Here is a 23,060-nt window from a genome sequence, read left to right as displayed (position 1 = left end):
TCAATCAGTTATACTGGAGACAAAGCAATGAGGAGGACAGCCATAAAGGCACTGTTTTCTCAGCATGTGCCGGAGCTCACGTAGGCCACAAACCTTGATTGGTGTGCAAGTGCATATATCACTTTGTGTGTGTGTGTGTGTGTGTGTGTGTGTGTGTGTGTGTGTGTGTGTGTGTGTGTGTGTGTAGCTCATGAGACATAGCTGTGTGAAATCTGTGAAAGTGTGCCACACACACAAAATACTGCCGCCTGGATGTCTCAGAGTCATAAATCTATGATGCATTCATGTTCTGTGTTCATCAAATGGGAATGCAAAGGGTGCATTGCCAGTAAGCCACTGAATAAACAATATGTAGTTCCAATGACCTGGGCCCGTATCCCTAAAGAATCTTTGTGCAAAAAGTGGCTCCTAGCGGCCAAATTCTAAGAAAATTCTCAGAGCCGTGACGTTTTCTTAGAATTTCCCCTAAAAGTGACACGACAATCCCAGTTAATATAAAAGCTATTCCTCAAGATTCCTAGCGCTTAAAAGGGCTCCTAAGGCGAGATCTGCTAAGAGCAGGGAAGAGGACTTTTAGTGGCTTAGGAGTTCCCCTAAGCAGCTGCACAAAATGGCCAACAGAAGAGGCAGGAGAGATACCTTTATGTTCGTTCACCAACTGGGCCAGCAACAAACCTTGCTCCTCAGTCCAGTTCGGCTTATGAGTCCTTTTTTCTCCATTTTCTGTGTTTGTAGGATATTTGTTAACAAGCCTTTACAAATAGACCAGCCAGCAATCACAGACATTGATAAAAGCTGAGCCGTCTTACCCTCGTTAAGACCACACTGGACTTGTAACATTGTGATTTCTTCTTCATTAGGGACAGCCCCTTGAGATTGGCCATCTTGTTTTCAATGGGGTCCATATGGGAGTGAAAGTACAAAATATGCCAGCTAGGATATTGATATGAGCAAATAAGACACGAATCATTATTTGAACAGGGTGTAATGAGTTTAAGTTTTCACATATTTTAGATTCTAATGTTAGGCTATAACCCCTACAGCTTACTATTCATTTTCCAGATATTTTCTTGAATGTGAAATATTATTTACAATTACAGTCAGCATAAGATTAGAGTGTATAATTATGTTTATTGTTTGAGGGTACATCCTTTGCTCATTCTCACCAAAAGCTCATTTCCATCAAGCTTGTAGGATCAACCAATCACGGCTTTTGAAATGATGACTCATACCTAGCAACGGGGTCAACCACACCTCCTCACTAAGATAGGATTTTCCATCCATTCCTTGCTCAGAGTTCACTGAAAATGTTCTGGAATCACTTCTAAGCTAAAACTCCTGGCAAGGAATTTTTAGGTTAAGTTAGGAGCTCTCTGAGAGGATTCTCAGAATCTTTAGGGATACGGGCCCTGGTTTGCTGGGTTTATAACGACATTTTCAGTATGGGCCTCAGACCGTAACTTCTCTAGTAGTTAAGAGGTGTAAGAAAATGTGAGACACAATTGTTTCAGCCTTCCTTTAACCTGCCAGCTTACATGTAAAAAGTCAGAGTGATGCCAGGTTGCACAGCTTATAGCCTCCTGAATTTACAGCTACCAAATGTGCAGCCTCATGCAGCTTCAGGCAGCTGAACTGTTGAATCCTTATGGAGTATTTCCCATAGTAAGAGGTCATCAGCTGTTGAGCAAGAAAAGACAGCTGTGGAAAATACTGCAAAAAAATACTGAAATACTGAAGTTCATGTTTAAAAATTGCTTAAGTGGCAAATAATAGGTCAAGGTTACTGGATTTCATGCTGACTGTGGATGTTGTTTTAAGACACACACTAAAACATTACAACAAGACTGTCTTCTTTATGTGCATGCAAGACGCCAGTAACCTTACAGCAAGCTTCTTCTGGTGGTCTTCAGCTCACTGTACCACTTATGCTGCCAAAAACCTGACTAAGGAATGCTTTGTGCTCACGTTACCAGTATAAGGATCCTAACATCCTATAAAAGATACTAGTTTTAATTTCTGCTTAATCATTTACTCTCTACATCTACACAGTCTGGGGATGCCCCAGACAGTTGAGAGTCAGTGCTAGCAATTTTTTACATTTACAGCAGGGTTGTTTGTCCTCAGTTGCAGGAACTGTTAGTAAAATCTGGACTTTACTGATGTGCCATGTTTGTTTCATTGTTACGTCTACACAGCTAGTCTAGTGACTGAATGATTACAGGTTGTTTTGTTTTGCTTTTAATTCAAAGGGCAAATTGCAGTTACCCTTTCAGCAGCAGTCAACATATCTTTACACCTTGAGCAGTCACCACACACCTATGCCAGGTTCTTTTCTAGAGTGCCCACTCAAAAGTAAGAGCTAAAAAAAACCCAATAAAGTGGTCAAAGTAATAAAGGGTTCCAAGTAATTTGATGGTTGGTAGTTCCTGTTACGTTAAAACACAAAGAAATGCACACTCCACTCTAAAAATGCCTAATGACTGATTCCCCAAGCTGATTAAAGACAAGTTTCTAAATATAATTCTACATTTGAATGATCAGAAAACTTAGTAAGCCAATGCTGTACATTTCTAAGTTGAATGTGTTCCTTATACAATATCTCTATTCAAAATGTTACCATAGCTGTCAGATAAAAACAAAAATAAAAAAAAGTCAATATTTAAATATTTAGTCATGTTGGTTACTTGACTTTTTCCCCCCGTAATTAGCTGCTTAGTTATTATATACCGTCTAATCAGCCAGGGATGATCATGAAATGACACATAAACAAAATCAGTCCATCTTTCCAGTCATCCCTGCAGGCTGTATCCCTTCAGCCCTGCTCAAAATAAAAATAGGAGAGGGATTATTTGTGGTGTGGTTTTACCGTGCGAGATGGAGCGTGTGTTTGCTTCCCTGTGCAGCCAGCAGCACACTTAGCATGGGCTTTAAATAGCTAACTCAAATAAAGTGAGACGAGGTTGGGGATCAGAGGCTGAGAGGGACTCTGTGAGGGTGGCATTCCCCAACGGAAGCTGGTCTTTGGATTTCCAAACACTATTCGGGGCGAGCAATGCCAGGAATGTGGTGTCGTCCAGCAGCGGCGGCGGCGGCAGCGGTGGCTACTGTGAAAACCACCGTGCGACCAGGTGCCGGCGGGCTGTCTGACAGGAAGTGCAACAGGAAGTGCAAGCAGATGTCCAGCTGGGAAACAAGATGGCGGCAGGTGACTCAGCAAAGAGGGAATAAGAGCCGGGTTGAGGGTCGCTGCTGTGAGCGGAGTCTGTGTCAGGCCTGTCAGAGTGAAAGCAGAGCCTCTATCAAGCCTCCAAATCTCTGAATTGCTGAAAAGGGAACACGAGTCCCCCTTCGAAACAGCCTCTTTCTCATCCACTAACTGTTCTTCCGCACTTTGCCTCCTTTTTTTACACACTGTGTTAAATTTCTATTCTTTCTCATCCTTTTTACCTTTTGACGGCCTTCTTTGTGTGCAGGCTGTGGGAAAGTTTCCCGTGATGGTGAGGTCATCCACCACCAGCAACTACCCCCACCCCAACACACACACACACACACACCATAACTACCCCAACCCCCCACCCCCACCCTCCATGCTGTCCCTCCAAGCCAGGCAGGACTGCAGGACGGCAGCGTGTCCCACTTCCAGTTCCTCGGCACTCCCCACTGAGCAAGAACTTGAATAGAGCCGGTATCTGATGATCTGGCCTCCTAAAGCAAGGCGCGACATACAGACACAGACAGACATCAGCCAATCTGTGAGGCCCCCTGAGACCTAACAGGCATGTATAGCACCCTTTTATGACAAGTGTCCCAAAGATACTCTTCTTCTTGAGACACAAGCTTGGACACACACTGGCATCGGCTGGTTTTCAGGAGAGTGGTTCCTCGCGCATTTGCAGACCTGCTCAGTTTGGTCTGCAGTATTCTATTATGAAAACGAGTGCAGTCAGAAAAACGAAACCAAGAAACATCAGAAAATTAAGCAATACTTGAGAGTTCTGGATTCAGTATAAGATATGGCGACTGACTGCTGCCATCTGTTGACAATGCTGCAAACTACACAATGGTTTTTAAAATCCTCACCCAAAATTACTGAACATCGTTTTTCACATTATAAACACCAAACACACTCTTTATAGTTAAATAAGTAACATAAACCAAATTGAATTCGGGTTACATACATCAGTGAAAAATTCCTCTTCATTTTTTTACAACAGCAGTCAAATGTATTCATCTATGCACTCAACTCATCCATAAGAAGGCTTGGTAGAAATATAATAAATAGTAAATGGCATTTAAATCATCTTTATTTAATAGTTTTTTACTGTTTCTGGTTTCTGTTCAGTCACTAAGTCATTCTCAAAGTGTTAAAAACCAAATTAAAACTTGATTAAACCAAGCAGAGGGAACATTATTATTGCTCCTAAGAATGAGAGGAAGAGGAAGCTCTTGTGGGATTTTTATCATATTGTAAAGTTCAGAAAAGGAAGGACATGAAATTAATCTTGAAAGGAACTTCAAAATAATCATCACAGTTAGCTAATTTTTGCTAAAAAAAAAAAAATAAAAAAAAAAAAAATAGAAAAAAAGAAATTTTAGTCAATAACAATATAGTTAAAGAAGAATGGCATTTCCATTCTTTTGTACATTTCTGACACTCATCCAGACTCGGGCAGCTGTAGCTCAGGAGGTAGAGAAGATCATCTGCTAATTTGAAAGTTGGTAGTTCAATTCCTTCCTGCTCCGGTCTGCATGCCAAATATCCTTGGGCACGATACTAAGCCCCAGTTGCTCCCTGATGCATCCATCACAGTGTGAATGTTAGATAGAAAAAGCACAGAAACAAGTGCTGGTGGGAATGAGGCAAGTATATAAAGCGCTTTGAGTGCTCAGGAGTAGAAAAGCAATGTGTGAGAATCAGTCCATTTACCACTCCACCTTCTCCAGTTTGATTGCACTGTCCCCATTTAAATCACTTCCACCTGCAGTGATTTAAATTTTGCAGTATGCTCTGATCTAAGACTTCTCACATGAAGAAACCAGCACAGGGAAGATGACAGTGATTAACTCAGATGGAGCTAGAAAGAAGGATCTGAGGGGAAGGTGGGTTGCAAAACGGCTTGCAGATACATAACTTTAGACAGGCAACAGGAGCTTAAATACTGTGACCTAAATGAGTGAGCCAATGTGATGACATTGAGATCAGTTATCTGAAGTTACTTTCAGCTTGCTTAATCATAAGGGGTCACCATACCGGGACGTACTGCATGTCTGATTGGGCAGAGTTTGGATGGGCAGATACAACTGTTAAGGGACATGTGTCTGCTCTCAGGATCAAACTGTTAAGCTGCGGTGGACTGAAACGGTACACTCGATTTTTTACATCAGAGCGACAGAAACAAACAAAAGTTAATCTTTGACATGCTCCAGTAATTGAATGGAAAAAAACTGTCATTTTGTAACATGGAAACAATAACAATACCTCAGACATTCATCGACATTCATCAAAAGATCCAAAGAGAAAATTTAGGGCATAATAACTGTACACAAACCGGATCAATAAAAGACACATGAACAACTGTATATGTAATAGCTCACTGTGTAAAACAGTATTTTTCCATATTAAAGAAAACTCCATAAATTCTTAAGTACACTTCCTTTAATGCTAATGTACAATATGTGTTAATATACAAAAAATATATGACAAATATATTTTGGGAAAATAAAGACAATGACACATCTTTAAAATGGATAAATATCTCAACCAATACATAAACATGACAGAAATGATTCATCTTAAGTACAGGGAAACCAAAATATTGCCTGTCATGCTAAAATATTGTTGGTTTCACTGAACATAACAATTAGTTTACACAAAGCTGATGATGAAACCTGTTTTGACTCTTTTTACAAGTGAAACACAGAAAAATCAGAATTGGAATTGTGTTTAGAAATATGTGTTTGTGTGCGGACTATCTAATATTCCTTGATTTGAAATAAGTGTGCTACAATGGGCAGTTTGCACTGTCTGCCACAAGCATGATCAATGTCATAAGTGCGTTTAGAATAAGTTTCAAAATAAAGGTTCAATAAAATAGCCAAAATGTGAACTGACTTTCATACTTTCATAGTTTTGGCTCCCTCTGGTGCTAACATCCTGCAGTGCAAAAGACAAATGTACTCCGCAGGTAGGAGTAGGAGCTGAAGGCGCTGGAGTGTAAGGGTTCAAAGTTTCTCATATTTATATGACTTTTGGGCAGGATTCCTATAAGTCCAAGTTCTTTACTCCACTGCTCAAGTCTCTTTCTCGCTACTTCTTGTGCGACCCGATCATGACCTTCGAGACAAAGTTGACAATGGCACTCGCCGGCTGCTCAGGGTCGTGCTCAGCAAACAGATGGCACACATTTTCAGTCTCACTCTGAGATTTTCTGGCAACAAATCCAAAGATCCTGGAAGAAAACGAGAGAGACACACAAGAGAAATTTACACAACAGCAGGGAAACTTTTCACCTCTCAGAACAGAGACTTAACGCCAAACATGGATTAGATGGAAACGAGCTGTGGTCCTCACAAAAGTACAGTAAGACCCCATTTGTTTGACATTTTTAGCAATAGTTCAAAGATTAAACAAAACAACTGGATTTTTAAAACAAGTACCACTGATATTGATTGATATTGATATTGAACCTGCTCTACAGTTTAATCAGCTTTAGTACATTTACAAAAGAAATTCATATGATTTTTCTAACCATGATGCACACTCTGATTAACTGACAACATGCATTAGAAGACCCTTTCTAAAGCTGACTTACTTTGCAGTGGAGCCGCTGTCTCGTGTCCACCTGTTTGGGACAGAACAAATTAAAATCATGACACTTGCGTCAGCTTTCGACACAATATATTCAATGAGTTCAGTTTAGATAAGGTAACCCTGATGAATGAAATTAAAGTCCCATTGATACGAAAAAGGACATTTCAGGTACAAACTGAGGATGTGTTTTTTTACCACTTTTCCATCAAACGTCTCCCATTCTTCAGTAATATAACCTGTTCACTTTTTTGTACCCATTTTCCTGTAAACATTGGCCAGAGTCTGTTTTGATTCTTTAAACTCTGTGAATTCTTAAAAATTTGTTTCCTGATTTGGAAAATACACATTCTTCCCAGGTATCCATCCGCACCCATCTTACCCTGGCAGTAATGTTGGACTATTAGGCTTTTATAACTTCAGTTGCTTTACTTGTTTTTTTTGTTGTTGTTTTTTTGTTTTCTTTGCAAGAAGTGACCTATGGTCCTTCTGTTCTCTTTTTAGAATTAGAGTTGGAAACAGCATGGCTTAATTATCCATTTATATGAGAAAAATACAGAATTAAATAACAAATCATATATTTTTTTTCAATCATTTTTAGAGACATTTTAGACTTGGATGTTATAGCCATCTTATATATGCAGTTTATGGAAATGCATAAGTGGATATGCACTAATATGCATGCTGCTACCATGGCTGAATTATATTAGTTGTGTTATTCCAAAGCACATTTTCTGTTCATGTTGTCTTTAGTAGCAGTTAGCATCCGATGTTTCTCACACAATGACTTTAAAGTGGGTCATGAAGGGATGTTAACAGTGACCCAAGAAGCGTTTTTTTCCACTGTTTGAAAGCCATTTTTCAGCCATACTCCTGTAAGTATCAGACACCTACTTCATGAGTACAGACTGAACCTGGAGAAACCTCTCTTTGTTTTGTTACACAGATGCCTTGAAGTGTGTGCAAAGCTGCATTTTTGTTATCCATGTCCAGTACTCACTTCCTGCCCTGTGGGTCCAGAGAACAGAATATGACGGTGTTGACAGCGTAGTGTCTCCTGAAGAACAACCTGCAGGGTCAAACAAAGAGTCTGTGTGAACACATCAGATTTCTAATCTGTGTGTATTTGTGTATGTTTGGCCTGCAGGTACACAAAATGCTCACTTCCGCTGGTTGTCAGTGAGTGTGATTCCCTGCGCTGAGACTTTAAAATGTACGACAGTGGAGGGAGGTGGAGGATCCATGGAGAGCGTGACTGTGGTTGCCTTCTGGACCGCCTGGTGTCCCGTGAGAGATTCCAGCTCTACAGAGCCCAGGTACCACACATTGCATGCTACAACGACACAAAGAAAGAACAAGTCTGACAAGCTTCTGCTGATAATAAATGATTATTCTGTGTGCACAAATTAATTTAAAGTGTCGTACCTGCTCCTTGTTTGAGAAGCTCAGCTGCTGAGTTTGTTGCTGTTTGTGTAGAGGAGTCATTCAGCTCCTCTAGCGGGTCTGCAAACACAAGATAGTGATGAGCTCTCTTGGAAAAACTCACAAATTACACGAGTGCATTAACAACACAAACTGCATTTGTAACCAAGCAGACACGAGGTACGTAACTCCTGTTTCATCTCTAGTACATGGTAGTGTAAAAGTGTGTGAATATTCAGAAGCCTGGGGATAAACCATCTAACTGAAGTATTTTTCTCAGCTTGGGCTGTTTGAATATATCGTAGTCACATGTCGACATGTCAGAAAGCGAATACAAAGACTGTACATGGCAACATTCTTTAGCCCAATTGTAGCCCATCCAGTTTTCTTTGGGCCATCAGTCTTGACTGATGGAGTTGATTCAGGGTGAGCTTGGTGTAAAAGAATAACTAAAAATACAAGCGTACTGACACGCTGGGAGAACCTGTAACCATAACTGCACAAAAATATGCAAAAAGGAAAACAACAATTGGTTTTTAAAAATCAAACTCTTGCTATTTGCAAACAACATAAAATCCATTCATAAAATTCAGTTCCTAATAACTATGACAAGCGTGTTCCAGATAATCTTTCGACATGATTTGGAAATCCGAGTGACTTTCAAAGACAAGGAACTAATTTGAAAACATTTGTCTTGCATATTTTGGAAAAAGTAAACAAAATGAATATATAAGAAAATATAGGTGGAAATAAATGTAAGCCTATATCAGCAGATTCAGCTCCATCCAAGCAAAGTGTGGAGAGAAATTTAATAGTGTGAGATATGGCCCATGAGTTCTTCAGCAAAATGTATCAAAGCATTTTTCTTTTTGCTACACTCCATTTGGAAATGTATTTGGGCATTTACTGCACTGCTTTGTGAAGTCCTTTTTCATATACAGATGTCAGACAAAGAATGAAAACATTTTGGGAAAGCAGAGACTTTTTATGCTAGAATGATTTAAGTGGCTTCATAAACAAACAAACAAAAAACTTGCTCTGAAAATGGTCAGAGACGAGGCCTGGGCTGAAAATGAAGGAAAAGGCAGCCAATGTCCAAAGTAAAACTTTGACAGCCAATCAAAAAGCCCAGAGAACTCCAGTTCTACTGATCAAGACCATTTTGAAAATGACAAGAAAGTCTGGATCACTTGAACCAAATATACAGAAATTAGGGCACAGTACTGTATTTAAAGCATCTCTCTTTGCAGTGCCCCTTTTGTAATATTCTGTGCTTAACTGACTGAGTTAATCGATTCCCAGCTCCACTTGTGTTCCCATTTTGTGATATAAATTCATATTTCGTTACCTTTGTCAGGCAGGATGAGTTTACAGGGCAGAGCCAGTGGCGTGATGGAGTGTTGACACACCAGCGCTGTGAGACTTCCTGTCAACAAAAATCATCATGCGTATGACTATTGAGATGAGCCAGCTGCACTCCAGTGTACTGACCAGTAGGGGGCAGCATGGTGCTTGTCTGTTATGACCTGGGATGGACTTTAAACAGCTATGAGGAAGCATGCTGCTCTCCAAGCTTATGTTTTACTTTTATAAAAATCTGGATCATAGCATGTGCAGTGTTCTCACCAAAGTAAGGCTCATTGGGGCATCCTTTAAGCCGAACACCTTTCTGTGTGCACTCTATCAGGAAGTGTCTCACCAGCTCATTAGACAGATCTCCTCCTGCAAAACATGGCCTCATGGCTTAGTTTATTCATATCTATAAATGACATTAAAGGTTAATATTTAATTAACATGAACTGTAAATTAAAATAGTGATAAAAGTCCAAAATACAAGGAAGCACACTCCCATTTAGCTGAGTCACAGTGCTGAGGTTTGCACCTTTAAATATCATTTTTGCAGTGCTCTCTTGGCAGCTCACAGAAAGTTTGTGTACGCAGAACATGGCATTCAACCCACCTTTTTTGCTCTGTATCACTGATGGAGGAGGTGTGGCCACCTTCATGGCCAAACCGTATGCACCACGAAATGAATGGCTGTCTCTGACAATGAACGAGCCCGGCTCTTTGTCCTTCAGCACGGCGATGGCTGTTCAGTAGGTCAACAGAAGGAGGAAGCAGAGATAAGCTAAAGTTAGACTCAGTCTGCATTGTACATAGAGGAAACCTTTGCACAAGGGTGTATTATCTTCTCACAAGTGGCCATTAACCGCTGTGGTCCAAGACCAATATTTACCTTGGTCTCTGGAAATGTCGGGTTTGTACCAGAACTTGGAAGTGTCCTGAACAAACTTCACAGTGTCCTGCTTACTGCCAGAGTCTGCAAGACACAGGTTAAAGCTCTCTGTTAGGTTTCACACCAGCTTTGAGCCAAATATGACCAGACTCACAGTTAAAGGGTGAGTACACCATGTAGCCACACAGACAAAAATATCTTCAGTTAGCCTGATTCGTGATTTTTGGTGCCACCACTTTAAAACTCAGGTGAATAAAATTTTCTTTTAACTTTTCTATAACAAAACCTAACTAGTGACCTAATGGTAAGTTAACAGCCAACATGTGGTCACGTTTGAATCATGTTCCTAAATAGCCTTGATCATTTTAACATATTATAATATAAAACATGAAATTAGCTAATTGGAATGAAACAAATTCTGTCTCCCAGATTTGACTCTGAAAACAGCTTTACATTATACACATTATTATGTTGGGCTCTTTGTTATTACATTTCAAACACTCTTACACCTTAATTAGCTAGCTGTTCAATTTAGTGATGCCTGTTTTGACATATTTGAGCTTTCGAAAAACACTTCTCATTGTAAATGAGGAGAAGTGCCCATCTTATCTTAAAGACCTCATAGAACCATAATATCACCCCAACAGAGCACAGACTGCTCTCAGACTGCTGGATCACTATTACTGTTGCTCCCTCTATTCCTATGACATTTAAAAGAAAAATGGGAGGCAGAGCCTTCGGCTTTTCGGCCGCTCTTCTGTGGAACCAGCTTCCTTTTTGATAAAGCATATAGTCAGAGCTGGATCAGGTGACCCTGAATCCTCTCTTAGTTACACTGCAATAGCTGTAGGCTCCTGGGGGCTTTCCCTTAATGCAGAAGTGTTTCTTCTTCACTACCTTTCTCACACACTATGTGTTTACAATCCTCTCTGCATTCATTTATTAGCTATTATTAATCTCTGGTTCTCTTCCACAGCATCTGTTTTGTTCTGTCTCACTTCCCTCACCTCCAAGTGGTCATAGCAGATGGCCACTCCTCCTTGAGCCCTGGTTCTGCTGGAGGTTTCTTCCTGTTAAAAGGGAGTTTTTCCTTTGCATTGTCGCCAAGTGATTGCACAAAGCGAGTCATCTTATTGTTGGATTTTTCTTTCTATTATTTGTAGGGTCTTTGTCTTACAATATAAAGCACCTTGAAGCAACTATTGTTATTTGGTGCTTTCCCTGATGTGTGCATTTAGCCTTTTTTTCTCCTTCAATTGTTGTCACCTCAGTGAAGCATTTTCTGTTTTACTTTAATGTAAACAAAGATTCTTTTGATATTAGAATCCACCTTCAATCCTGAGGTGGAAGCATAAAATGTCCCACTGGATCAACTTTGTAATATAAATCTCTCCTGTGTTTACCATATCCTGTAACAACCCCAGCTCAGTAAACCAAAAGGATAGTTTTGGATGTTTGATTTGACAGGGACCGTTCAAGAAAGCCAATTGGTGCAGTGTACAGTCTGATGTATCTGGTCAAGGAAATGAAAGTCATCTTCAGTTTGGGATGCTTGCTGCATTTGTGTGGTTCTGGTTCAAAAAGTTGTTAATAGTAAGACTGGGTTTGGGGTGGTGAGAAATTTCCATATGAAGTTTTATAAAGCTATCTTTATAGTTTGAGATGTTCATGTCGGGAACAGAGAAAATAAATTATCAGTGCCACATTCAGAGAATCTATGTGGGACAGTTTACCTGCTCCAGGTGACGAAGTCCCACTGATTCCTCTTAGGGGGTCAGGGGTCATGGAAGATGAGAAAGGGATGCTGAGACTGCTTCCACTACGAGGGCTAGAATATCCACTCAGTGAAGGGGAGCGGGAGCTAAGCTCTCCCCCTTCACCTCCCCTTCTTTTCTCAGGCAACAGTGGAGCAAGGCCCTCCTCTCCGAGCAGGTTAAAACTACCAAGGCCCTCCATTGCCTCCAGCAGGCTCTCCTCCAGGCCACCATTCCCCAACAATAATGAGGACAAGTCTGTGCTGTCCGTCCCCCTGTGGGCCACTGCGGGCCCATGAGGAGAACTGTGGGCATTGGGAGAGTTGAGAGATAGAGGAGGTGATGGCTGGGAAGGATACGGGGAGTTCAGGGAGTTATGGTCGTGCCACACTGGAGGAGGAGTGGAGCTGCAGGAGAGAAGGTTATGATGTGGAATTTAAGGCATACACGTAAAAAAGACAAAAGATAAACACAAAGTCAGGCAATGCATCAGTGTGAAGTGTTACAGCCAACATACACTATATTGCCAAAAGTACTGGCTTCTGCCTTCACAGGCCTATGATCTCGAGTGACATCCTGTTCTTAATCCACAGCACTTAAAATGCTGTCAGCCCACCCTTTGCAGATATAACAGCTTCAACTCTTCAGGAAAGGCTTTCCACATTTAGCAGTGTGTTTATGGGAGTAGTTGACCATTCTTTCAGAAGCGCATTCGTGAGGTCAGACACTGATGTTTGATAGGAAGGCCTGGCTCACAGTCTGCGCTCTAATTCATCCCCAAGGTCAGGACTCTAGGCCAGTCAAGTTCTTCTACACCAAACACCCTCATCCATGTCTTGAAGGATCTTACTTAGTGCACTGGTGCGCAGTCATGTTTGAACAGGAAAGGGCTATTCCCAAACTGTTAGTCAGACAAATACCTGGTACCGCCAAACCCAGGCTTGTCCATCAGAGAGACAGATGACAAAGCCTGATTCATCACTCCAGAAAACTTGGTGATGTAATGCATGGATGCAGCTCCTTTGGCATGGAAACCCATTCCATGAAGCTTTCTACGCATATGTTCTTAAGCTAATCTGAAGGCCACATGAAGGAGTTCTGTACTGACTGATTCCGCAGAAATTTGGCACCCTCGCCATACTATGTACCTCGGCATCCACTGACCCCGCTCTGTGGTTTTTAAGTGACCTACCACTTCATGGCTGAATTGCTGTCATTCCCAAACACTTCCACTCTCTTATAATACCACTAACAGTTGACTGTGGAATATTTAGTAGCGAGGAAATTTGATGACTGGACTGGACTTGTTGCATAGGTGGCATCCTATCACGGTACCATGCGGGAATTTACTGAACTCCTGAGAGCAACAGAGCCTTTCACAAATGTTTGTAGAAGCAGTCTGCGTGTCTAGGTGCTGGATTTTATACACCTGTGGCCATGGAAGTGATTGGGACACCTGATTCTAATGATTTGGATGGGTGAGTGAATACTTTTGACAATATAGTGTAGGTTAAAATTAATAATTAATCTAATTATTATTACTATCCCATGATCAGTTTAACAACGTAACATGATTAAGATGATGAATTATTAACGCAGCAACTTTCAAACCTTCTTGATGTGAGGTGGCAGCGCTAACTGCCGTGCAACTATGCAAGATCTATCACATTTTTTTTATCAAGCCCACATTTCATTTTTGCGGCCCTAAAAGGCACAAGTTCACAAGAGAGTAATCTCTACTACTCTGGATTTCTGCTGAGGCTGCAGATTTTAGAATTTGAATTTGGCATGAAGAGATCCATGACCCCAGCATGCCTTCTATCAACAGTCTAGCTTCTGCTCCTGCTGCCGGTGGATTGGGGTGGGGAATGTTTACTTGGCAGAATTGAAGCTTCTTATCAACCAATCAATCATGTCTCAAAAGCCACAATCTGTTTGTTTAAATTTAGCATGTATCCTTATTGACTATGTGCATCATGTTATATTGGCTCTTTCATTCATCCTAAACTGGTTCCTTGAGCATGAATATGGGCTTCTGTGGCTGAACCAGATCTGAATTCAAAAGAACACCTTTGTGCTTTTGGGGTGTGGTAGGAGTGGAGACTCACAGCATTTGCAGCTGTAAAACTTCTGCATTAATATGGTCATTCTAAACTGCTTTTTGGAAACATACCTGGTCAGTATGGGTATGGAAGTGTCTGTGTACCTGTCTGCGTGTGGGAGGGGGCTGCCTGATGACACTGAGCACATGGAGCCAAAGATCCTCTGACAGGAAGCAGGAACGTCTGATCTGAATATCTCTCCCTCTGTGGAGCTGCTGCCGTGGTTCATGCTGTCCAGGAAACTCCGGGAATCTGGAAAAAAAATAAGGAATACAAAATGAAGTGATTGCTATTCTACTATGTTTAGTGTCCAAAACAAAAAGAAAAACAATCCCAGGGTTTTACGTAGTTCAAGAAACTACCCCACAAAATCACTGCTAACTGGTGCTTGTTTAAGCTTTTGTTTGGGACCCTACCTTTGTTTGGATTATAGACTGAGAGTTGAAACACACCTGTTCAGGTTTGACAGAAACTGTTTTTCATTTAAGGAATAATTCTTTAAAGTATATTAAAGTATTTATTATTTATTTATTTGTTCTCACTTTTTATGGAGACTTGCTTAGATTGCCTAGATTTCCGTTATTATATTTTATTCTTGGACTCTAGTAGACTAGCTTTGCATGATTCATGATTCAAAAAAATTCTTGTTTGTCCTAAACTGAATCTTGCGCAGTTCACGTCACACAGTATATTAAGATCACACAACCTTTAAGCCAACTTTATTCTGATTGGCTGCCTTTTGCAAACAGAAGGTTTGAACAGCACTTGGTTATTTTGTTGGACACTCAACAAATCCCAGTTAGAAATCTCTGGGAGAATTCTGCATTGATAAAGACAAAGCTGGCTCTCCTTTCCTTTGCCCCAGAGATCCAATCAACAGCTGAACTACAAAAATATATGAGCCAATCACATTGTTGCACAGACACATGCACACAGTTGAGGCTGCAGTTCACAACAGTTTGGCCAACATATATACTGTATTTGTAAATGTCCCAGTCTATAGTTGTTTTACTAAAGATGTAGGTAAGGTCAAACTTATGGCTTTTCTTGGTTGACTATCGACAATGTGAATTAGCAATTGTTCAGTACTGCTGGGATGGACTATCACCTTGGACTGCTAAATGGCCAGACTATCACAGAAAAAGAGGAACACATAACAGGCCCACATGGCTTCTGTTTTTAATTAAGTTGCTACATAAAAGAGCTAAATGTAAAGGACACATGACTGATATTTCAGTAGTGCCGACTTTACCAAACTGACCATTTTTTAAGCTTCGTTTTTCAGCATGAAAAAATTCTGTGTAACCATTGGGACTAACATTCAGTTACAACTCAAATCGCACATATAGAAGAGAGTTAGTGAGAGGTTATCGGAGCTAATCTGCCAAGAAAGTACATTTCTGTGAACTGACAGTGTGTGTGTGTCTGTGTGTGTGTTCCAGGAGGGATGGAGGTCACTCTAAACATCCCAGCAGGGCATTCTGAACATGCAGTGTGTCATTCAGCAAACATGAGGGCAGGCTTCCTCAGGCTGCAGACAGGACTGTGAAGTACGATGAGTCACCGTGAAAATAGTCAGTCACTATAAAGAGCTCCCTGTTTGGCCGGCTGCCCCCCCTTCCGCTCGTTCTCTCCATTCAAGTACTGGAAGATGGAGGCATTTGGACTGAGCTTTGTTTGTGATCATACTGGACAAGCGGCATCGTCTCAAGTGGATTATATAATCCTACATGCTGACAGTGAGTTAATGAATTCAAAGAATTTGTTACAAATAAGGCCCAGTGTGTAAAGTATACCGTGTGTGTGTGTGTGTGTGTGTGTGTGTGTGTGTGTGTGTGTGTGTGTGTGTGTGTGTGTGTGTGTGTGTGTGTGTGTGTGTGTGTGTGTGTGTGTGTGTGTAACAGAATAAACTGTGCAACAGTTTAAAGAGTAAAACTTAAAGTTAACTAGCTTACATTTTATCAGTCCCTAAATTCCTAAGGTAACCTAAAAAACAATATCAACTCTCTGGGTGACAAGTCCTGTTATTATTAACTAACCGTGTCTGGATTCTGGTGCATATTAACAAAAAAACAAAACAAACAAAAAACAGACAGAAGAAAGGAACATTTCTAAGGTAAATCCAGGAGTAGTATAGCAAATAATGAGTGTATTTTTCATCAGCCACTAGTGAAATGCTATGGCTTCTTGCCATGATGCTATGAATTTCCCATAGTTTAATGTTCACATACATTTTTACAGTGCCAACACTCTGTATGGCATAATGTCCTAAAGTTTAAATGTAAAATGTCAATGTAATGGCAGCTGCTGTGGAAATGACTCACATCAAAAAGTTTCTTTTGTATGCTTTAAACTATAAACTGGTGCCACTTGAATTGGCACTTCTCTGGCCAGTTGGTGACTGAATTTCTAAACGCATCTGATAAATAAGAAAATTTGAATAGAAGCTAGGTACAGACCTCTGCTTCTGCTAAAATGGCTTCATTTTCTTACAGAGTTTTGAAGGACTTTTGTTGTGTTGTAGAGTGACTTCTACAGAGTCATTATCTGAATGCTTATTCATTACAGCTATTTGTCTGCAGGTCTTGGAGAAAATAAATGGGTTCTTACATATGCAAAGATGCTATTTTTTATGTTACAAGGAAAAGTGCATCATAGTCCAGAAAATATACTAATAAAAGTTAAAGATAGAAGTAGTTCATGCAACAAAAAAAAAATAGATTAGTGTTATAATATCATTACTTATTGCAAAAGCACCCACATCAGATACTTAGAGCCAAAAGGGACCTCTTCAAATTAATTCAAATTAAAAGAATTTAAATATCTAAATTATTTTTGAAAAATTAAAAAGAATGAAGGAAAAACAGTGAACTCTTCTTCCTGAAAACCTAACACCATGAAACAGTTGGTATGTTGCCTGAAAATTAAGAAATAATCTTCCGTGAATCAGTTTTTGTAGAGGAATAAGTGCGACTCCAATTACTGAAATGTGGTGCAGTATCAGAAATATAAGATGTATAAATACATAAAGAAATGTACTTATTGACAAACACCACATTCCCACACAGTATCCGATACACCAAAAAGTAACAGTTGACACTTAAATTGAACTCTGGAAGGTTAAAGGTCAAGAGCTCAGTGCACAAAAAGTTACATAAGTAAAAGCAGGCGCACACAAACACACACACACATACACACATAAGCAATAATGTGCAATTCAGACAGCAAAGATAATCCCGGGCTGTGTTGAACACACGCAAACTGAAGCGAGGGCAGCAGCCATTCCCACAGTCACTGTCTATATTCCTCTCTGGGGATGATTCCCAGAATGCAGCCGATTCTCATCTCCCCACCGTTCCCACGGTCAATTATCTTCACTGTCATTTTTCACATCTGTGGCTCATCGCGCCTCATCCCAGCACGTTTGCTTAATTACAGAACAGCCATACGTGTGGCAACACCAGCTGACCCCAACCTGACCTCTGACCTTAGTGACTTAGCTCGGTGACTGCATCCACAGCCTGCTATTACACCTTTTAATGGCAGTAGTTATGCTACACAGTATCCATAGCAACACTCTTTCAGGCAGGTACAAATTAAAGATGAAAAAAAAACCAACCTGTGCTACGTATGAAAATAGAAAACAGATTCTTCTTGCAATATATTTCTTTATAAGTTTCTTATAAGACTGCATTGCAGGATATGTATTTTTAAGAGCATATATATATATATACCAAATTCTCTTATCTGATCTGTTATTACTGATCCTTTGCTTTGTCCATCTTTGCATGATTGTCAGTTCAAAATAAAGCTTGTTCAAGTAGTACTGGGCTTTGGTGAATCTCCTCACTTGTTTTAAAGATACAAAAATATAACACCTTAGACCAACTGTATTATTCTATTAGTCAAATCATAGGATATAACCTTATGTATAATTACATAGAAACAGACTGGATACATCAAAACTACAGAACCCAGAGCACAATTTCCAAGCAACAAAGGTGAGTTAATCTGCATTTATCTCTCCGGATAGACTGAAGTGCATGAACACATTTTTATCTGGATTGTGTCTCATTCAACATGGATTCACTTGAAGCATCTACTGAATAAATAAACATAAGCTAAAACACAGGTGCAGAAGGTATAACAAGAGCAGGCTTAGTGCTAACTGTAACAGTGTGTAGGCAGGAGGCTGCTTGAGTGCAAAAGATGCTGGAAGATGACATTTATAGATGTATAATGAATCTTGCCAGTTTAAAGAAGCTTGGAAGAAGGTAAAGCAGAAAGAAAAATAACTCCAGGAAAGAGCAGCTGAAAGGAATTATGTGTGAAACATCTGTCCACTGAATTTTGATAGACAGCTTTCATCCAAGTCCAGGAAGATCACAGCTATCATCCAAATAAAGGCAGACATAGACATACAATAGAAAAAAATGTATAAATTAATGGATTGAATGTTGCCAATGAAGTCTGGAGTCAAATATACTCCACAACAAACTAAATGGACAGTCTAACCATCCAGGTTTGCGCTATACTGTACACTCTGATGCTTTAAGTAAAATGATAATAATTTGATGCTCAAAAAAAAAAAAAGAAATAAATCTGTTGGCATGTAAGACATCAACTTATGTTAATAGTGTGGGTTAAAAGAAGAAGATGTTGTTTTGGGAAGGATAGTCACCTCTTCATTGGAAACAGAAAAAGCAACAAACTCTTTGCCAAATCCAAACTGCTGAGCCAACCTCCACTCTCAGCAACCTGTGGTTCACACTGTTTCGTGTTTCCGCTCACAGTAAACAAGAGTCATTACTATCAACAGCAGCTAGAAGTCTCAGTTATTTGCTGGAACTAATGATTTAATCAGATTCCTTGTGTCATCCTTGCTCATGTTCAGGTGAAAAATGGTCTTTTGCTAATTTGCTAAATAAATTAATCAATAATCAAGTATACTTCTGACTAAAATCACCATTTAATAACGCTAGACTCTTGTTAACTACCATACAGTGCACATATTATTAGACCACGTTTAGCTTAAACTTCCCTAATTGAACTGTACTGGTAATTACCAATTCCAAATTTACAGTTTTACAACATAGGAGAAAAAAACATAAAGTACATTTTTATTTTTGATTAAGATGGTAAAATACAGTTATTTACCCTGAACTGCTGAACAGAAAAAATAGTTTTAGTCTTTGAATGTTGTGCTTTATTAAAAAGAAGTCAGGAAACATGTAACTTCTAGCTGCTTAAAGTGTTGCATGAAAAAAACGTTTCTGTTCCTAAAACAGTAGCTCAAGATACCAGAGTTATATTGGTGGGTCCATCACTTTGGTCCAGACCAAAAGAGCTCAGGTTTTCACATGACATTTTGTGTTTCAGTTCCTTTCCTGTTGCACTGTAAATTTGTTCATTTCATCAGTTTCAGCTCTTAGCGTGATATGCTAAACTTGGTTGGTAACCAATTGAGCGGCTGAACAAACTATGCATTGAAACTTTAGGATGATGTTTTTCCTTCAGCGTTTTCCTGTGCACTGTTTTGCTCTCACTTGAACAAAGCCTCTTCAGTTTACCATTAAACCATGCAAAACCTTTTCCAGATGGCACAAGCCCATGTGGGCACAACTGCCAAGCACCTCCACCCCTCCAACTCCAAACGCATGCACGCACACACACACACACACACACACACACACACACACACACACACACACACACACACACACACACACACACACACACACACATATACACAGGCATACACACACTTTTCTGATCACAGTGAGTGATGGTTAGATGGCTCAGACTGTGAATGCGTGTACTGTATACCTTCTTACTTAGAACAAATATGAATTCTATTCAATAAAATAAAACCTGATCTGGAGATATTTTCCTCAGACTGCAGGGCCTGCTGAATAAATTAGGAAAGATACAGCGGGCTAATGTTTTATCTGACAAAGAAGAACTTTGTGTGGTGCATTATTAGCAGAGAAGGCTGAGCCTACGCACATACATAAACACAAGGATGCATGCAGCTCTGCTGGACAAACGGCATGCTGACCACAGGAATGCAGAGTGCAAGTATTCAATCCACACGCACACACACACACACACACACACACACAGAGTGACTTAGGCTGGCACGTCTGGAGTTTCACAGTATGTTACAGTACAGCTGTTCACTGGGATCACAGACTGCAGCCTCTCAGAGAAACAATGGGGGAGGAAGACACCTGCTGCTACCCATACACCCAGTGAGGCTATGTATTATGAAGAAATAATAATGTCAAAAATAGTTTAGCTTAAGTAAGGTTCTTGTTCATTCCGGTAAATTTAAAAGTTTAGCCCTGACAGCAGAAACCTTAATTTTAATGAGAACAAGTCAAACCCCGAGTTAAAGCTTAATTTCTATATATAAATCTGCCAACGTGAGTTTTTGGATGATTTAAGCACTGGTTTCCTGTTTATAAACAACTCCAACTGTGAGTGTGCAACAGGAAGGCTGAAAATATGCTGCAGTCTTACAGATGGACTTTTTCTGTGCGTACACAGCATTTCTCAAACTTTTTTGCCTGTTTGATCGATACCTGACAGCATGCAGTCGAATTTTAATGATAAATAGCAAAATACTTACAATGACTTAAAAGACAAAAATGAAATCTGCATTTGTTTAGAAATCAACAGCAAATCTATTAAATAAGTTCAAAGTAACATTAGCATATGTAAGTACCAAACTTCTTGTAGTTTACCAAAAATATTTACAATGAATGGTATATATGTGCAAAAACTACAGCAATTTTTAAAGCATATTGAACAAAGCACATGAATCCCCATTTCCATCTGGAAACTGATGATGTTTAGGTTGGGGGAATAAAAACTGCTGGCGCTAAATCTCCAGCTGAGGAGTATTCGTTCATTACAGAAGAAGGAACAACAATTACTACATCTCTAACGAGACGTCTGTCCTCTTAAACAAAGGCAGAAGGCATGATGGAAATATCTTTTCAGCTTGTTTAATATATTTCTGTGAAGAATCTCCACACACATTAGATGTATTTTAAGTCAGGTTTTGCTAAGTTGGCTCTTGTTATGTTTTGCTTTTTATCTAAAAGCCAAATTTCACTATATAGTTTCAGTATAGAGTATATTTCAACATCTTTTTAGAATATTTTCTTTAAATGCACGAACACAAGCTCAAAATCATCTGGTGGAATCAAGGAAAGTGGGAAACAACATAACTCTGGATATTTGGTATTGAGGTTTCTCGCGTGATGCCATGCACACTGTTTGAGATTTGTCTAACATACTGGATGTGACACCACCACCGGTAACTGGGGAAAAATATGTATTCACCGAGTGGCTGGGAATGGTTCCTGGAAGTTGCTCACTCTCATTGGGAGAAATTGGTTGCTGTGCTAAAAACCTGCTAATGTTTGCTTCTGGTGCTAACAGATTTTAATGCTTGCCTATAATTTTTCATGTTTGTCTCCAAACACTCACTAACTACTAGACGAGCGGTAGTAGCACTTGGGAAATGTAGAAGATTTGCCTTCAAGTTAAAAGTTAGCTAATGGGCTTCAAAAGATACTACTTTTACTTTGAAACCAAACATTGTCAATTTGCTGTTTGTTTTGCAGTTTTCACTACAGATCAGTGTTTGTAGACAAGTCAGTTTCTTCCCTTCAAATGACAACCACAGCAATGTGCCAGCAACCAAAGCAATCACATGGAAACCTCAATACACTGATTGGCTACAGCGTGGACTACCTGTCAGGGTATGGATACCCATTCATGGTCAGCCCACTCCTGTTTGCTAGATATGGGATAAGAGTTAGTCAAGCAAAGCTATAAGAGAATCAAGACCACTTTCACTTGGCTCACATATTGCATGGAGTGATGGCACCTCTACTAGATCTGGGCCAGAAATGATCCATAGCAATCTATACGTAAGCCTAAGCTGAACCGTACAACAACTGTCCTTAAACTGGGCCAGAATTAACTTTGACTGTCACGCACATCTGTTCCACATCCAATTCATCTGGCACATGTAAAACATTTACTTCTGTTTTTCTTCCTTGATTTTCTAAACTGAACAATACAATTATGATTAAGTCTCCTTACTGCATGGGCAATTTAGCCAGGACCTAACCATCACTGAAGATGATAAGCTGCCAAAAGTATCTCCAAAAACAACTTTAAACAAATTTAGCCCATTTTTCTGCAGTCGGATCAACTGTTTGTCTGAGTGTGGGGAGAGAAGGGCATGCAGCTTTCTCCTTGGTATCACTTGGCCCTAAATCAGAATGCAATCAGCTGTCTGGTAAGGCCTTACTTGAGAAAAAAAAAAAACTCAATAACTTTGAGGTCCGGCAGTGTCTTCCTTCCTCCTCCTCCTCCTCCTCCTCCCATTCAGCTATTCAGAAACTTAGTGTCCAAGTTGTGGGGAGGACAAACTAGTAGGAGGTTGTATGTGAAACAGATTCCTTTGCTCTCTGTTAGTGTTCAGACTGCCAGTTTTATCAACTCAGTAAAATGGCAAAAGAGAGGGAGTGAAGAATAACAACACTGTAAATAAAGTCCAGTAATCAAGACTGTGTTTGAAAGGACTAGACCATCGCTCAGGTTTTATTAGAGAATTGTCATGATGACAATGATTTTATGGACCACAGTCAGATTCAGTGCTATGGTTTCACTCATAATATGATGACATAACTATGCAAATCAATCATCACATGCTCATA

General features: G+C 39.9%; 1 protein-coding gene across 2 annotated transcripts in view; it reads right to left on the bottom strand.

The window, feature by feature from the left end:
* Window positions 1–5,636: 5,636 nt before the first annotated feature.
* si:ch211-191a24.3 (tensin-3) overlaps window positions 5,637–23,060 on the bottom strand; it is a 53,592-nt gene continuing 36,168 nt past the window's right edge. For both annotated transcript variants that reach the window (XM_031732423.2, XM_039600986.1), the window contains 11 exons: window positions 14,427–14,574; window positions 12,200–12,627; window positions 10,467–10,550; window positions 10,191–10,319; window positions 9,857–9,952; window positions 9,579–9,656; window positions 8,234–8,311; window positions 7,973–8,141; window positions 7,809–7,877; window positions 6,813–6,842; window positions 5,637–6,449 (listed from right to left, as the gene is read on the bottom strand). In XM_031732423.2, the coding sequence (XP_031588283.1) occupies window positions 6,308–6,449; window positions 6,813–6,842; window positions 7,809–7,877; window positions 7,973–8,141; window positions 8,234–8,311; window positions 9,579–9,656; window positions 9,857–9,952; window positions 10,191–10,319; window positions 10,467–10,550; window positions 12,200–12,627; window positions 14,427–14,574 (1,451 nt within the window). In that variant the 3' untranslated portion in view covers window positions 5,637–6,307. The remainder of the gene's footprint in view (window positions 6,450–6,812; window positions 6,843–7,808; window positions 7,878–7,972; window positions 8,142–8,233; window positions 8,312–9,578; window positions 9,657–9,856; window positions 9,953–10,190; window positions 10,320–10,466; window positions 10,551–12,199; window positions 12,628–14,426; window positions 14,575–23,060) is intronic.

The sequence above is a fragment of the Oreochromis aureus genome, linkage group 17 (assembly GCF_013358895.1).
Source record: "Oreochromis aureus strain Israel breed Guangdong linkage group 17, ZZ_aureus, whole genome shotgun sequence".
NCBI lineage: Eukaryota > Metazoa > Chordata > Actinopteri > Cichliformes > Cichlidae > Oreochromis > Oreochromis aureus.
Note: the sequence above shows the minus strand (reverse complement) of the source record. Positions and strands in the feature narration are given on the sequence as shown.